Raw genomic sequence first — 15,985 nt, forward strand, 5'->3', positions numbered from 1 at the left:
GGCATATAATGAATTCAAATATGTACATGAATTATTGGAGTGCCCAACATAATATCTTACTTGTAAACAATGGTGTTTCACTCCCACAGCTGTCAAAGTGAAAGACCTTCTAGAAGCCTTTTATCTAATAAACTGCATGACAGATATGAATGAACACTCGTATTTAGAATATGCAGTAGGAGAGATCCAAATTTACATTGTCCCGTTGAAACAGGGTCGGAATATATCTCACACGATATATCTAAAATATTGGGAATTTCGGGTTTTATATTAGAAGTCTATACTACTTGGTACAACTGATTCTGTACGTATATTAAGTTATAAAAAATTGAACGGATCTCGGATCCGGAAGGAAACTTAGGGCCTACACGTCTCAACTTTTCTATATCAGGAATTAGACTCTTGAAGAACTCATGACATATAGAATTGCTTTTTTGTTCCTATCGTTGTCTGTACTGAAAAACACCGCACCCCACTTTCCAACATTCTCGAAATCTCAAAAACATGAAACGCGAGTTGCCGATATTAATTAATTCTCTTTAAGAAAATCCGTAGAAAAGTGTAATTCCATTGACAGTTTGCCTGGGTACCAGATATTTGATGGGGGAGGGGTAATTCACACTCCTGATATTTGAAACTGTACAGTACAGAGAAAGAGACTGAAAAATATTTGTTTTAGAATTTGAAAGAATGTTGAACAACTCATCACTCGTTAGACTGTATTTATGAAACAGTGCTCAACGATAAACACTCCGAAATTTCTGTTTTTTTACGTCACATAATGCATCAGTAACTAAGCAAAAGGATATCTACTATAAATTCCGGATATTCCTTTGGCATATATTGTTATTATTTGTTTGTTTACATTTCATCGTGTTCTCCTTATCTAGCAACATTCCTTGGAGGTGAGATAACGTGTTGTTGAATTTTTGGAAAATATGGCTACCGGAAGCATTAAATACAACTTCATATTACTCAAACATTGAGAAATTTTTTACATGTTTTCAAAGTTCACATAAAAAAATATTTCCTTGACTATTGCGATATTTTTGACTTAATTAGAACTAATATTTTGATGTTGGTAAACAAGTTGTGTTGGTAAACATGTTGTGTTGGCAACTGATTCGTTTACTCATTTCATTTGTTGATGTAACAATATTAATACATATTTAGACATTATTTTAAGTTAAAAGGAACACTAAAGAGTAAGCGTTCTATTGCCGAAGCTGGTCCCTAAGCAACCTTAGATAGTTGTTTTCTGAGAAGAAAATACATTCGTTAATGGAACGTTTGGTTGTTTGGTTGTTTTGCATTCTTTTCAGTTGTGTTTGCAGCATTTATCGATCCCACTTACAAGGCCGTTCCACAAAAATATAATTACCCTGAATACGACGACGTATCTCTAATAATATGTATATACTTATCGCATCACTATATTATTATTTTGGAATAGCACTTTTTGGACGAACTATTAATTCTTTCAAATACAAGAATTTCCTACTATTAACATATATATTTTATTAAAAAGACTTTTAATATTTATGGAATATAACAAACCGAAATACAGGTATATCAAAATGTGAAGTTAAGCATCAGCTTCAACAACTCATCTAAATTGTCTTCTTATTGGAATTCAAAATATATATATAGACATTTTAAAAAATAAATGGATAACTTCTAATAATTATAAAAATTAGTTCGGGGTAAACAGTAAAGGATTGAACCTCTACCCTGATATTTAAACTCATGTCGTTAGACCTGTGTAATGTCTTGTTATTATCTAATTAAAAATATTAATGTTTTGTAAAAATTAAATGATTTTAGTTGAGAAACCTAACGAAATCTATGAAGAGGCCGCATGAAAAAATAATGTTTCGGAATTTACGTTGGAACAGAAAATAAGTCAGGTAATGTAAATAAAAATTATACGAACAATAAAAACTTTTATCAAGATGATCTTTACTATTAAACTTCAATACAAAAGTATAAACAATCTGAGAGATACATAGTCAACGGAAGTTTTCGAAATACTATTCCAGTTTTTAAGGTGTCATACTGTCGCTACCACACCTTCCTCCCCTTAGTTTAATTTATGTATGGAAAAGGGTATCCAACCTGTGCACAGAATAATAGATGAATCAACCTCAAATACCTCTGTATCAACCGAACCAAACCTTAACAGTAGGTTCACACCAAGTGAAAGTCGTAAGGTATCTTACTAGTGGTGGGTTTGCACAAGTGTACAAAGTAGAATTCTCTCCTATAGATCCCTACATAAACAGCAATTTGGGTTGTCTTAAAAGAGTTATCACCCCAAATAAGCAAAACTTAAATATGCTTCGAGCAGAAGTGGAGGCTATGAAACTATTAAAGAATAATAGACATGTTGTCTCTTACGTCGATTCCCATGCTGCTAAATCAATCACAATACCAGGAAATTATGAAGTTTTCTTGCTGATGGAATACTGTGAAAAAGGTGGTTTAATCGATTTCCTTAACACAAGACTACAAAATAGGTTAAACGATGATGAAATATTAAACATTATGAGCCAAATAACTCAAGGTATTGCTGCAATGCATGCACTTCAACCGTCTCTAGTGCACAGGGATATAAAGATTGAAAATGTACTCATTGCTGCAAATGGAGACTTTAAGATCTGTGATTTTGGTTCCGTGTGCGGTGTAGTGAGACCTCCAAGAAATAATCAGGAACTTGAATACGTCAAACATGACATAATGAGAAATACAACTGCTCAATATAGGTCTCCTGAAATGTTAAACCTAACAAGTGGCTTCCCAATTGATGAAAAATCAGATATATGGGCCATGGGTGTGTTTTTATACAAAATATGCTATTACACAACGCCTTTTGAGAAAGCTGGCGAATCTGCAATTCTTCAAGCAAGATTTCAATTTCCAGCAATTCCGATATATAATGATCGCATCAAGAATTTGATTAAAGTAATGTTGTCAAAATTACCCACAAATAGACCTAATGTGTGCCAAGTATTGGAAGAAGTCTCCAGAATCCAGGGTAAGCAATGCCCAATCAAAAATTTTTATTTAGAAAGAGCTATAGAGTTTTCGAAACAAAAAATACTCACAACTATCGGAACAATACCACCGGAGCTTAATCATCCTGCTACAATGGTAGAACTTAAAACCAACCTCACATTTCCAGCAACGAAAACAATGTCTGTATATCCGACAGATAAGATTGAACTTAATGGAAGCACGGCATATACATCCAATACTAATGCTCCATATAATAAGAACAATTCTATTCCAAATCTACACCATGCAAATACAATTGCTAACCTTCAGATACCCAGCGATTTCACTACGCGACCTGATTTAAGCATACTGATGCAAAACAGTGAAGCTATTTCCAACAACAATTTTGAATCAAACCATCAATTTAGTCCATCTAAAGTCCACTCTTTACATAACCTTTCTCCTTCAAAACCTGTGACTACATCATATATTGACAGTGAGACACAAACATTTACATCTCGTAGTCCAGTAAGACGATCATTATCAAGAGTATCATCTATAAGGTCAAACTTTTCAGTAGATTCGGAGACTGCATACTTAAATGAAGAAACTACTGGTAGTAATAATCTTGTGAGGAAAATAAGTTACACATTAAAAAATGTACTCACAGGTGAATCTAGGAATACTTCTCCAATTAGATCGAGACAAAACACAGGTGACAGTTTGTGGAATTCTGCCACGCATAAATTGAGAAGTAGGTTAACTGGTGGAAATAATAAGAGATCAATATCCTACGAAAAAACTACAAATAAATCAAATAGCTTAAATAGAAGAATATCTCGTATGATAAGAGATACAGAAGACAATGCAGAATGCCACATTTTAGAAGATGATAATAAACCTAGTTATATTACACCAAAGCTTAAACCATCCTCTCAAATTCCGATGACCGAACTCAATGAAAGTGATGAGGTCGGATTATCAAAACAATCTAAGGAAAGATATACAGATTTATCTCCGATTAATTTAATTGTAAATAAAGAGGCAAAAGAATCCATCCAGAAGAAAGTTCAGAATCTTCTAAACAATAGCGATAATGTTCCAACAAGGAGAACTGCCTCTGGATACGGTCGGTATACGAATAAAGAAAATTGTGAATCACCTACAAAATTGAAATCTAAACCGCTGTCTACTATAGATACTAGGAATACCATCAGGCAATCGAGTGTTATTGTTACTCCTTTATCGAATCTTCATTCACAGAGAGCTAATACGAAAGCAGACAATAAAAGACGTATACCTCCACCCGTTCCAAAAAAACCAAACTCATTGAAAATTAAAGTCCATCCAAACAGGAGAGATGAAACTACTACTAGAATAACAAGTGATACTACAGATTTTTTAATGGAAGTTGATGTTGATGATTTGGAAACAAATTTTAGGCAAAGGTTCCCAAGTACAGTTAGATAAACATATACCTTTATTAAATGTCTATCTAATCAATCATGCAGTTATTAAACATATATATGACAGAATCTTACTTTTAATATACCATTTTGACCATTTATTTATTTTTTATAATTTCATTTTAATATATTTCGGTACTAAAAATGTATACACCTTTCTCTTTATATAATATGGCCTTACACAAGTTTAGATAAAACGTCGTCAACAACTTGCTGGGTAGTAGATTTACCACCTAGATCTGGAGTCTTGATATTACCTTCTCTGATATTTGCATCAACAGCAGTTTCGATATCCTTGGCGACTTCTGGATGACCCAGGAATTGTAACATTAGAGCAGTAGATCTAATAGTGGCAATTGGGTTAGCAACACCTTTACCAGCAATATCTGGAGCAGAACCATGACTTGGTTCACCAATGACGATTTCTGGGCCAACATTTGCACTTGGGACAACACCTAGAGAACCAACCAATGCAGCAGCACCATCGGATAGAATATCACCGTATAAGTTTGGAGCGACAACAACATCGAAACATTCTGGTTCTCTGAATAATCTGTAGACCATGGAGTCAACGATTTGTTCATTGTAATTTATACCGGAGTACTTGTTCTTGTTGGATTCATAAACATCCTTACATATTTCTCTGAATAAACCGTCACTTTGGGATAAGACATTAGATTTATGTGTAACAGTTAAGGTAGCATGGCCATTTTGCTTCAATCTTTGTAGAGCAATATCTAGAGCAATTGTAGCAATTTTTCTTGTAGCAACTTCTGTAATTCTTTTGGTGGCCTCGGCAACCTTTGTACCAGTCACAGGATCAGTGTAAGTCTTTTCGATCTTAATATACAAATCTTCGGTATTTTCTCTTACAATAACCATATCACATGGTCTGTCATTAGTACCGGAAACAGACTTAACAGGACGAATATTGGCATATAGTCCCAATTGCTTTCTTAAAGCAACAATTGGAGAGGAATATCCTTCGACTTTAGTGGTTGGGGATTGAACGGCACCGAATAAAGCACCTTGACATTGCTCTTTTAAAATCCTAACAGTTTCATCTGGCAGAGCCTTACCAGTATCTAAGAAAGTTTGGAAACCCGCCTCTAGATCAATGAAATTGAAGGATAAACCATACTTTGGGTTTAGATTTTCTAGTATTTGTTTACCAGCTGGGATAACTTCTTTACCGATACCATCACCTGGGATTAGACCGATGGTTAAGTTCTTACGGACTGCGTTACTTGCTAGACCACGAAGGGAAGTAATTCTGGAGACTGATGACCTTAGCATAATAATGGTGTATTATTTATATTTGTATGAGATTGGATTTTTTATTATAAAGACAAAATATAATAAAAGATTTAATCCTGTTTGTTCTTTGACAATCCGAGTGTTGTTTAAAGTATTTGTATATTACAATAAGGGATTTGACAAAATATTCAAATGCGTTCTTAAAAATATTACATAATTGATATCAAATAACAAGAAATCTAGAAAACCATTCTTTTTATATATAATCCAAGGACAGTAGTTACTCATCAAATTAATTAGCTCTTCTTCTGAGGACCTTCACTAAACATTTTTACCCATTTGTTACTTTTCACTAGTTTAGTCATTGCAGCTTAAAGTCATACTTCCTTCTATTCCCTCTTTGGTGAGTACTGAAATTTTTCACCTCGGTATTTTTTGGGTTTTCCGTCGGAATTTGAATTTCCATTGAGCTAAATATGCGGTGTACTGATGTTTTGGAGGGCCCAAATCGAGCTGGAAATTTTGGCACTCTAAACAGCCACAACAACTTCCATAATGATTGCGAATTTGACAAGAGCAGTCATTTGATCAGTCGCCCCATAGTTGATGAGAGACCTCTTTTTCTGAGTAAACCTTGATCTTAGTACTGTTTGTTGCTATTACTGTTGATATTGCTATTTACATGGCGGTATACAGATTTATCTATACGTATGTATTGCCTTCTTGGTGCAGTGAAGTTGCGTGATATATTTGTTGATTATGGGAATAGATAATATTATTGTGTCGATGATGATGTTATTATTAGATGTGTCATAAGCACAAATCCAGAATAACATTCTGTTTTCTATGATCATAGATGTAACTCTTCAATTTCTTCGTCTGCACCCACACCTTCTTGCTCGTCAGCATCTTCTTTACCCCAGGACTCCGAAGGATTGACACGTTTAGCTGCATATATTTCGGTTTCTTTAATGGCCTTCTTCTTCCATTGATCAATGACTCTTTGTTCTTGCTCAATACCATATTGAAGAGCATTGGATTCAAATACACTACCAAACATCTCCGCCTCTTCTTGTGCTATCTGCTCTTCCAATTCTTGCTGCATTCTAATCCTATAGAACTCAAACCTGGCATGGTTATAGGAATCGACGATGTTGTCAAATTGCTTGTTCTTCACCAAATAAAGACTTCTTTGGACAACACTCTCACCATCCAAAGGTTTCCCTAGTTGTTGGATGTGACTCCAGTCATATTTAACATCCATCTCATTCTCTACAATGACTTTTGGTCTGGACATCTCCCATGGGTGTTGCTCATAAAACAATTGTCTCAACTTATCCTCCAGGTATATCAGTTTTGGTGGCCTGTATAGTTTATTCGTCAAAGTTTTCTTGTCAGCAATATTATATCTTGTCTTGTACAAACCTTTACTATTGACCCTCTCAGAGAAAGGGCGGAATTCGGTTCTATCTCTACCATTTGATGGGTTCGTGAGAATGGGTTCTCTATTAAATTTTTTCACAGGTTGTATATTTGTAACAACATCATACCAGGCAGGTGTCTTCTTCAATAAGCCTGCTTGAAGGTATGAGGAGGTTCTCTCCAAAATATTTACAGCATTGGTCTGAATCTTCATCTTTTATTTACACTTCTTCACTATAACCTTAGAGCTAAAATGTGAACTCTGAATGTTAAGATCTAATATTAGAACAAATTTAAACGTTTAATATATCTTAACTTTATGTAACAGTTATAATTCTTTCTTCTTCAGTGAGTTTCAGCGAATATCTTGATAGATAATCAGTGTCCCTAACAAATACCTTCACTGCTTTTTCGTCTATGTTTTCGGGATTCCAAGAGACCTCACCTCTCTCTCTCTTTTTTTGTTTCGTCTCACTAGAGAAAAGTATCGGTAACATATGTGATGTATGGGTGTATATTCCATGGTTCTTATCAGAATTTTAGCTTGATCACCGAGAACCTAAACAAAACTATTAAATAATGATTAGATCACTTAGATAAGATACATTTATATACTACTATTACTTGAATTCATATGTTTCATTTTGACCTCTAGTTAATACTGCTGCTCTTTTAGTTCCAACCACTCTTTCAAGCGCGAGACCATCCGTCTTTGAATACAGACACCTCACGGTGGAAATGTTCAAATCTGTCGTACCTAAGAAAGCACTCTTACCGATATATCTTACAACCTCGGTGTAAAATTCTGGGTTTGTCGGTGGTTGATAGAACAGTACACTCTTAACGCCCTTAAGTTCATATCTTCTAAAGTGGTGTAATCTTTCAGTATATAAAAGTACTTTTACACGTCCTTGTTGGAACAAAGATCTATTAGCATTCAGTTTCTTTTGAGATGAGTATTCATTAATTTCTCCAAATAGAATAGACGTCTTTTCCCTCAAGTAATTACTGACTCTTAGATAATCAGTGTAATCTGGGATGTAAATCAAGATACCATCCTCGTAACCAGTCGATTTAGTAATACTTGGAACAATGACACTACAGAAATGTCTGAATCTGTAGTCAGGTTCTTCTGAAATATGACCACCTAGTACATTGAATCTTTGGAATATTTGTTTAACTCTAATACCCAATTGACCTACACTAGATTCACTTGGCTCTACTCTCTTGTGATTTTTCCATCTACCGCTCCAATTCTTACAAACATGGTTTATAATGGAATTAGAGTTGGGTGATATATATTTTGTAAACAACATTGTTTGTCTAAACATCTTGGCTTGATCATTAATGTACCACATTCTAATTCTACTAAAATCGGAATCGTGCTGTTCTTTTGGGATAGTATTCAAATGGTCAAAAATGGTATACAAATGAGAAACATTTTGAAATTCAATAACATTAAATTGATCCACAATTGTAACTTCGATAGATGATAAAAAGTCATCTTGTCTCTTTTTCTTATCTGTATTCTCAACAATCATCTGTAACCCTAATGGAGAACAAACTATAATGTCTGATTGATAGAAATTACTGTATAATTTTATGGCCTTTCTTGTAAACTTCATCCCAAGAACGAAGAAGTCGTTAGTATTACCTTTGAAAATCTGCTGGAAAGTTTTAGGTTTAGATGAAGGTGGAAGACTGTCTTCAAAGAATTGGTCACGGAATTTCCCTTTCTTATCGACTTGCTCAATTCCAGACTTGTTAATAAGCTTGTTAACAACTTGGTAACCTGTATCTCTTGTTGGTACAACAATTAGGACTTTTGGTCTGGTGAAACCTTGATCTAGGTACTCTGCATCATTATCATTTTGAATCTTTTGATTATCCTTCAGGATTCTATCTCTTGTTTTATAAATATGGTTCAGAACATGTAAACAATACAATTCTCTGTATTCATCTTCATCCTTCCCATATGAACCATATTCATACAAAATGTCCTTATATTGAAACATTGGATCTACCAACTGTTTTTGTATATCTGTTAAATTACTTTTAGTATCATCTAACAAATCATTCTGAATCTGTAATCTTTTCTTTATGAAATAAGACTGCAATGACATTTTCTTACTTATAGTATCTATTTTTTCTTCATCAACCATAATTTGTGGGATTGTTCTAGAGAAAATACTGCTTTCATCATCTCCTACTGACTGTTTAACTGATTTAGATGTTGTTTCTCCATTTTTGTATGCGGCATCTAACGAATCAATCAACTCAGCTGGATATTGATTAAAATGCATTTCAAACTCATCCTTCTCATCGTCACTTTCGGCATCATCGTTTTCTTGATCATCCTTATCTTCATCATCGGCATTTCTATCGAGCCCATTATCAATCAAAGCTTCCTCGTCTTCTTCTTCATCTTCCTCATTATTCTTATTTTCAGTTATAGAATCAAAATTTGACTTCTCTTTAGCCAACTTTTGCTTCTTAGTAGATTTCTTTTTCAATTCTGGATGTTCTGTTTTCAAAATAGTCAAAAGGGCATCGTAAACTTTTCCCTTCTTTTCCTCTTCATCCATTTCTTGGGCTGCTTCTGTATCATCATCATTATCTACTTTATCATCTAACTTACTCTCAGAACCATGATCTTCAACAGCTTCATTATTCTCCAAATTTTCATCAATTTCTTTTCTCTTAGATGATCTTCTAATTGTTCTCAATTCATTTCTACCACGCTTTCTACCACCAGCTTTATTATAGCTTCCGTCAGGCTTACTCATTGCAGTACCAAATTCTCAAATATTGCAGTAGGTATTACTCGCCAATACTGAACCTATCTCCTATAACTACTTAGAAGTCGAAATAATTTAACTATAACTCTCCAATGTTCTTATTATATATATATTCTCTATCATGTTCATCTCATCTCATCATCTCATCGCCTGCAAATTTCAATTTCAATAATTTTTCGCTGGAAAATTTCTTATATTTTGGTCATTCATTCCAAGCCCTAATCCCAAATATTGTCATATTTCACGAACCCTATATCTATTTGTCTTCCAAAACGAAACAAGAAAAAGATAGTCAAATGAAAGAAAGACGATAGATACACCGAGAGAGAGAGAGAGAGAAGGTCTTTGTTCGAATTTCATTCTTGGTAAGTTAGAGAGTGGGTTGAGTTAGGCAAAGACGTCAGGGTCAACTGCAGATAGACACCCTAACAATCGCAATATATGGGATATTTGAATAGAAGAGGCGATATTTCATAGATTATATCAATTGTTTTGAAACTTCAGTTATAATTTTTAATTTGTTAAAATAAATAAAGTTACAAAACACAAAGCATCATTTTGACAGTTCATTTAACCACTTATCGCACAGGTTTTAAAACATCTCCCAAATTCTCGAATCTTAAAAAAATACCACAGATATCGTGCAATCCATCAGAAAATACCTTTAATTAAACTATATATATAAGTGCGTTTTCAAACCAAAAATTATAGATTACATCCAATAAGAAGACATCCAATATTAGGAATACACATATAAAGAAGAGATGAATATTCTCTTGGAAAGCTTTGTACGAAGTGTGCGAATTTGCTCAGGATCATTCTACCTTTTATTTATCCTAATATCGATCCCAATTTCATTTAATATAGGTGGCCAATATTGTGGTTTATCATTTACTGTTACACTGTTCAATTTATATTTCATATCTACAACATTACATTTTCTAGCTAAAAAATGGGCTAGCAAATTATTCGTTTTCCTATCATTCATACTTTACTATTGTCAGCATCTAATTATTGCATCATTATTATACTTATTTTTATCCGGATTTTCTAATAACGACCTTGAGAATATGATTAGAGAAAGCACTAAACCAACAGAATCTAATTGGGTAATATACTATTATTATTTTAAGTTTTTCGTTAAACCATGGCAAATTTCGTTATCATTTTGTTCTCCATTCTTTACAATGTCTGAAGGATTTTTCACCATTTTAGCCATTCAAGCTATTGGTGAAACAAATAAATGGTTATCAAATGAAAAGAAATCAAATACTTGGATCATATCTTCTCTATTGGCATCTGGTGGTGTCATCACAACAGCACTATATTACCTTTACCGTATCTATGTTACACCAATTTGGAATCTATCTGTTCAAACAGCAACATTATTAGGATTTGTGCTGTCGTTGGTTGGATCTTTGGGAATATATGGTATAGTATCTGAAAAGGGCTCTGTTGTTGAAAGTTCTTTGTTTTTTGCATATATTGTAAGGTGTATCTATGAGATCTCTCCACAATTGGCTACAAGTGCTACTGATGAAATATTTGCAATGTTTAGAGAAGTTTGGCAAGCACGCCAAAACTCCTTCCCAATTAAGGATGATTTGATATTTTATTACAGCGGAAATATATTAGTAAATGCTCAGGCAATGTGGAAGTTATTTAAAGTAAAAACATTGGCTTCTCCTTATTATCTAAATTTCACTTTCTTTTCACTAACAAATATCAAAAATGCGTTCCAACCATTATGGAAATTCTTTAAAAATTTTACAATTAGCGTACCGTCATCAATTACTGAACTATTCTGGATCATAGTCGATATGGCATCCGAATCTGTGTCACCTGCTGTCGTCATTAACCTATGTTTTAGAATTCTGATATTCTACTCTGCTACCAGAATTATTCCAGCGTTACAAAGGAAAAATTCAAGAGAAAGAAGAAGAAGTCGCCGTCTAATGAGATTATTATATTGGTACAGTCCATGTGTGCTCATTGCAATGTATACACACTTAATATTGCAATATTCTGGAGAATCGAAGTACGATATGTGTATATGGGGTTGTAATTCTAAGTGGATTCCAGCATCATTAAGGAAACCGAAATCTGAACAAATTATAGTGAATTCATGGGGGTTCTGGAACTGGTGTAACATATTCTGGACAATTTTAATATACAGTAATGAGCTAATAGGAAATACAGTTCCCTCAAATAATAATGAACTATGAGTAACCCTGTTCATCACAAATCAATTATCAACAGCGAAATTTAACACTGTCAAGGACATTCATTTTCCCCCATTTTGCATGAAACAAAACATATCGGTTTCTTTATTTTCTTTTTCTATTATATATTGCATATCAATAATTCTTACTAACATTACGACGTTAATTCATAATCACATTATCTAAAAAATAAAATATTTATACGTCAATTTGTAAAAAAAAAATAATTATTAATTATTGAACTCTAAATATATTTCTTTTGTTTATATCAAAAGTTTTCAAACTTGTATGATCATGCCTAGCTGTGACTAATGAATATTTTAATTGTATTATCATATATATTTGGAGTATTTCATGCCTAATTCTCCCCACCGTACTTCATCGTTACATATAAGGATAGTACCATCACTATGATACCAAACCAGACTAGTAATAAACTACATTTTTTGTAAAAGTTATCTCTCTTAGAAATCATTTGCCCAATCGCTAAAGAATCAGAGCCAATCAATTTATACCCAAACAATCCAGGTAGAGTAAATGACATCGATGTAGAACCTGTAGCGCCCACCAGAGCCAGAACAAATGCAAATGACTTAAGTCTCAACGAAATTATATACATTAACGGTAAGACAGTAAATGTAATAGCATAAAATCTGTAATTAGGGAATGAAACATGCTGCTCTTCTTCACCAGGTACAGGTAAAGTGATTATATCCGAGATCATATCATTATCAACATCTATATCACTAGCATGCATACTAGATACAAGTAATCTATCATTATCATTAATATCATCTTCGTCAATATTCATTATAATCGAGGCCATTGATGTTCTTGTCGCAGTCGCAACTAATGATGCAGCACTACTGTTAAAATAGTAATCTTCTGGTTGATTCTCATTTTCTTCATTATCATCTGATAAATTTATGGATTGTCCTCCTGCTGCCTGTTTCATTCTGAAATATACAAAAAGGTTATTAACAGCAATTCTTAATGGATGGAACAACAATGGGAATGATAAAACTAACATCGACGCCAAACAGAAATTTGCAACATATATCCAAGGAGAGTTCTGATCATAATTCAACAGGATATTTCCTAATGTATTTGATCCATATGTTAAATAACCTGCGATACCAACACTTAGGAAAAAGAAAGAAGATATACCGATAGATGAATTTATAACCTTATTTATTTGTGTCATTGAATTATCTTCTAATTCATTGATAATACTGAAAAGATTCATCGAACCTGTGTATGCAAAGATAACAATGCTAAATGATGAGAATAAACCCTTCCAACTATACACATGCAACCAGTTTACGGGACTACTTTCCAATGCTCCATTCTCTGAAAATACATTATTAATGAAAAACATGGCTATAATCAATAGAAAGATGTACGATAGCGCTAAAAGACCAATAATACTTGAGTATCTTAAACTATCCATTTTCTTCAAAGAACATAATGGCCAAACTATTAAGGAGGAGGTCAATATCCAAAAGTTTCTTTCGCCGCCAAATAAACTAGGGAAAATGTCACCAATTAGAACCAAGTAAGATAAACCAACACCAAAACATTGTACTATCATTGCAATATCGAATAATGGTGATAATGAAGGGTATGTTATCATACATAATGTGAAAAATGAGGATGTTCTTGGATTTGATAGTACTTTTGAACACCTAGATAGGACGAATAGTCCAAACCCTGAAGTAGTGGCTGCCAAAACCGTTAAAAACACCCCTACCAGCACACCATCGTTCTTAAATACAAACGGGATAGCTAACATACCAGCACCAACAATGGTCTTTGTCAGGTTAATAGTGGATGATCCCACTGTGGCAGTTCCAACCGAACCCATGATATTATTGGGTGTATTATTTTAAAAAAATATAGTAAAAAGTTTGCGATTTATATTATTATTATTATTATTATTATTGCTAGCAATAAAATTTATAGTGTTTGTATATGTGAAGCAAAGAAAAGGAATAAGTTGAGGAAGTATTCCTTATTTTTGAAATCACATTCTTATCAGCACACTTATTCATAAACTGATTTGATCTTTTTTTAAAAATTCGATACCCTATCAGGTGAAGCGAGGCGTTCAATCTGCAAATACTTACACATTCTTCATAATGGCATAATGGAAAACAAGGGGAGTCATCGAATTAACAAACAAGATCTGATATAGTCATTGAATATATTGAATATATTACAAATATATAGGTATGTATGTATTAGTTTATTTGAATGAACTTGTAATGAAACGTCTACCGTAGAGACCGACATTAGTTACGGCCATCGTACTTAGCATCAAAGGCCACACCATTCTGTATTTTAAGGCAGTTAATGATGATCTACCATTAACTATTAGAAATAAAGTTGACCAAGCCATTAGAAAACCGCTACCATCTTCTATATCATCATCATATATCATCCATGACCCAGCCAAGTTGGCAATACCGAAGAGTAAAGCGTTTCTTGTCGTCAATCCGACATGCTTCCTCCTACCATTGAATATTCCACGTACTCGAGTGGTACTTGAGGGCAACATTGTTCTATGTGACTCTTGTGGTATAGCTGATGTCGCTAACTTTTTAGCTGGCGATATTAGCGGTGATGCTAAAATGCATGCTGCGTTAGCTAAACATATATATGGAGTTAACGTTAAATCGTTCAATCTTGTAAAGAATGATTTATCTTTTAATATTGGTTGATCAACAGACATATTGGATCAGTTTTGGACTTTCGTATGTTTATCAGTTTTGGAATTCCGTATGCATATAACTTTATCACTTCGGCGTAGTAGTTCTTTTAACTTTTAAGGGTAGCTCAGCTTATCCTTCCTTATTTTTTCTTTCTTGACGCCCTTAACGGTGAAGTCTCTTTCTTTCTCTTTATAATATTTTTTATTGGGTGAGTTGTCAATTGTTTCGCTTTATTTCAATTGTCTACAGACGACATATATAATAAAAGAAATTATGAATTAACATTTGAATAGTTATTTTGAGTTATGATATTTTGTTTGCATTTACTTGCACGTTAAATAATAATATATAAGAGTTAAAATAAACATACCCATCTAAATGAGTATGAATTTATTGATATAATAATACAGATTAGGATCTTTCACCTCTTAGTCTTCTAGCCAACTTAACATCCTTCTTTTGAATGGTAACACGCTTAGCATGGATGGCAGCCAAATTAGTATCTTCGAATAGAGAGACTAAGTAAGCTTCGACAGATTCTTGTAGAGCACCAATAGCAGAAGATTGGAAACGTAGATCGGTCTTGAAATCTTGAGCAATTTCTCTAACTAATCTTTGGAAAGGTAGCTTTCTAATCAAAAGTTCAGTAGATTTTTGGAATCTTCTAATTTCTCTTAGAGCGACAGTACCTGGCTTATATCTGTGAGGCTTCTTAACACCACCAGTAGATGGGGCAGATTTTCTAGCGGCCTTGGAGGCCAGTTGCTTTCTTGGTGCTTTACCACCAGTAGACTTTCTAGCTGTTTGCTTGGTTCTAGCCATTGTGTATTGGTTTACTGGGTATTTATGATAAGAACTGAAAAAAAATGGGGGATGTAAAAATGAATATTATATTGGCAAGTAAAACAACAAAGATAAAAATGTAATATTGTCGTCCTTATATATATATATATATAAGATAGAAGTGTCTGTGTGTATACCAGGAAGTACCACATTATGACAACACAACAAGAATAAACAAACCTGCTCATCTCCTTCGTGCAACTCCCAGCTTCAACTTTACTCAAAATAAACAATCGAACGATCAACATGAAATTCCAAGTAGCACATCCTTG

At 33.6% G+C, this 15,985-nt stretch overlaps 8 protein-coding genes across 8 annotated transcripts; 2 read left to right on the plus strand and 6 right to left on the minus strand.

Moving 5' to 3' along the window:
- Positions 1-2,133: 2,133 nt before the first annotated feature.
- Positions 2,134-4,464, plus strand: PRK1 (serine/threonine protein kinase PRK1; the record flags this gene model as incomplete). Its single annotated transcript, XM_041552955.1, has 1 exon — positions 2,134-4,464. One exon carries the CDS (start codon positions 2,134-2,136, stop codon positions 4,462-4,464), a length of 2,331 nt encoding a protein of 776 aa, XP_041408889.1.
- A 173-nt stretch (positions 4,465-4,637) lies between these two features.
- Positions 4,638-5,756, minus strand: LYS12 (homoisocitrate dehydrogenase; the record flags this gene model as incomplete). Its single annotated transcript, XM_041552956.1, has 1 exon — positions 4,638-5,756. The coding sequence occupies one exon, from the start codon at positions 5,754-5,756 to the stop codon at positions 4,638-4,640; it is 1,119 nt and encodes a 372-aa protein (XP_041408890.1).
- An 811-nt stretch (positions 5,757-6,567) lies between these two features.
- On the minus strand, positions 6,568-7,353 carry RSM25 (mitochondrial 37S ribosomal protein mS23; the record flags this gene model as incomplete). The annotated part of the gene is made up of 1 exon (XM_041552957.1): positions 6,568-7,353. One exon carries the CDS (start codon positions 7,351-7,353, stop codon positions 6,568-6,570), a length of 786 nt encoding a protein of 261 aa, XP_041408891.1.
- Positions 7,354-7,759: 406 nt separating this feature from the next.
- UTP25 (rRNA-binding ribosome biosynthesis protein UTP25) lies at positions 7,760-9,925 on the minus strand (the record flags this gene model as incomplete). The annotated part of the gene is made up of 1 exon (XM_041552958.1): positions 7,760-9,925. The coding sequence occupies one exon, from the start codon at positions 9,923-9,925 to the stop codon at positions 7,760-7,762; it is 2,166 nt and encodes a 721-aa protein (XP_041408892.1).
- A 776-nt stretch (positions 9,926-10,701) lies between these two features.
- Positions 10,702-12,162, plus strand: ICE2 (Ice2p; the record flags this gene model as incomplete). The annotated part of the gene is made up of 1 exon (XM_041552959.1): positions 10,702-12,162. The coding sequence occupies one exon, from the start codon at positions 10,702-10,704 to the stop codon at positions 12,160-12,162; it is 1,461 nt and encodes a 486-aa protein (XP_041408893.1).
- Positions 12,163-12,517: 355 nt separating this feature from the next.
- Positions 12,518-14,023, minus strand: AVT7 (Avt7p; the record flags this gene model as incomplete). The annotated part of the gene is made up of 1 exon (XM_041552960.1): positions 12,518-14,023. The coding sequence occupies one exon, from the start codon at positions 14,021-14,023 to the stop codon at positions 12,518-12,520; it is 1,506 nt and encodes a 501-aa protein (XP_041408894.1).
- Positions 14,024-14,404: 381 nt separating this feature from the next.
- Positions 14,405-14,890, minus strand: AIM19 (Aim19p; the record flags this gene model as incomplete). Its single annotated transcript, XM_041552961.1, has 1 exon — positions 14,405-14,890. The coding sequence occupies one exon, from the start codon at positions 14,888-14,890 to the stop codon at positions 14,405-14,407; it is 486 nt and encodes a 161-aa protein (XP_041408895.1).
- A 391-nt stretch (positions 14,891-15,281) lies between these two features.
- Positions 15,282-15,692, minus strand: KABA2_13S01914 (histone H3; the record flags this gene model as incomplete). Its single annotated transcript, XM_041552962.1, has 1 exon — positions 15,282-15,692. One exon carries the CDS (start codon positions 15,690-15,692, stop codon positions 15,282-15,284), a length of 411 nt encoding a protein of 136 aa, XP_041408896.1.
- Positions 15,693-15,985: the final 293 nt, after the last annotated feature.

Source organism: Maudiozyma barnettii, assembly GCF_903064755.1.
Source record: "Maudiozyma barnettii strain CLIB 1767 genome assembly, contig: KABA2_13, whole genome shotgun sequence".
Lineage (NCBI taxonomy): Eukaryota > Fungi > Ascomycota > Saccharomycetes > Saccharomycetales > Saccharomycetaceae > Maudiozyma > Maudiozyma barnettii.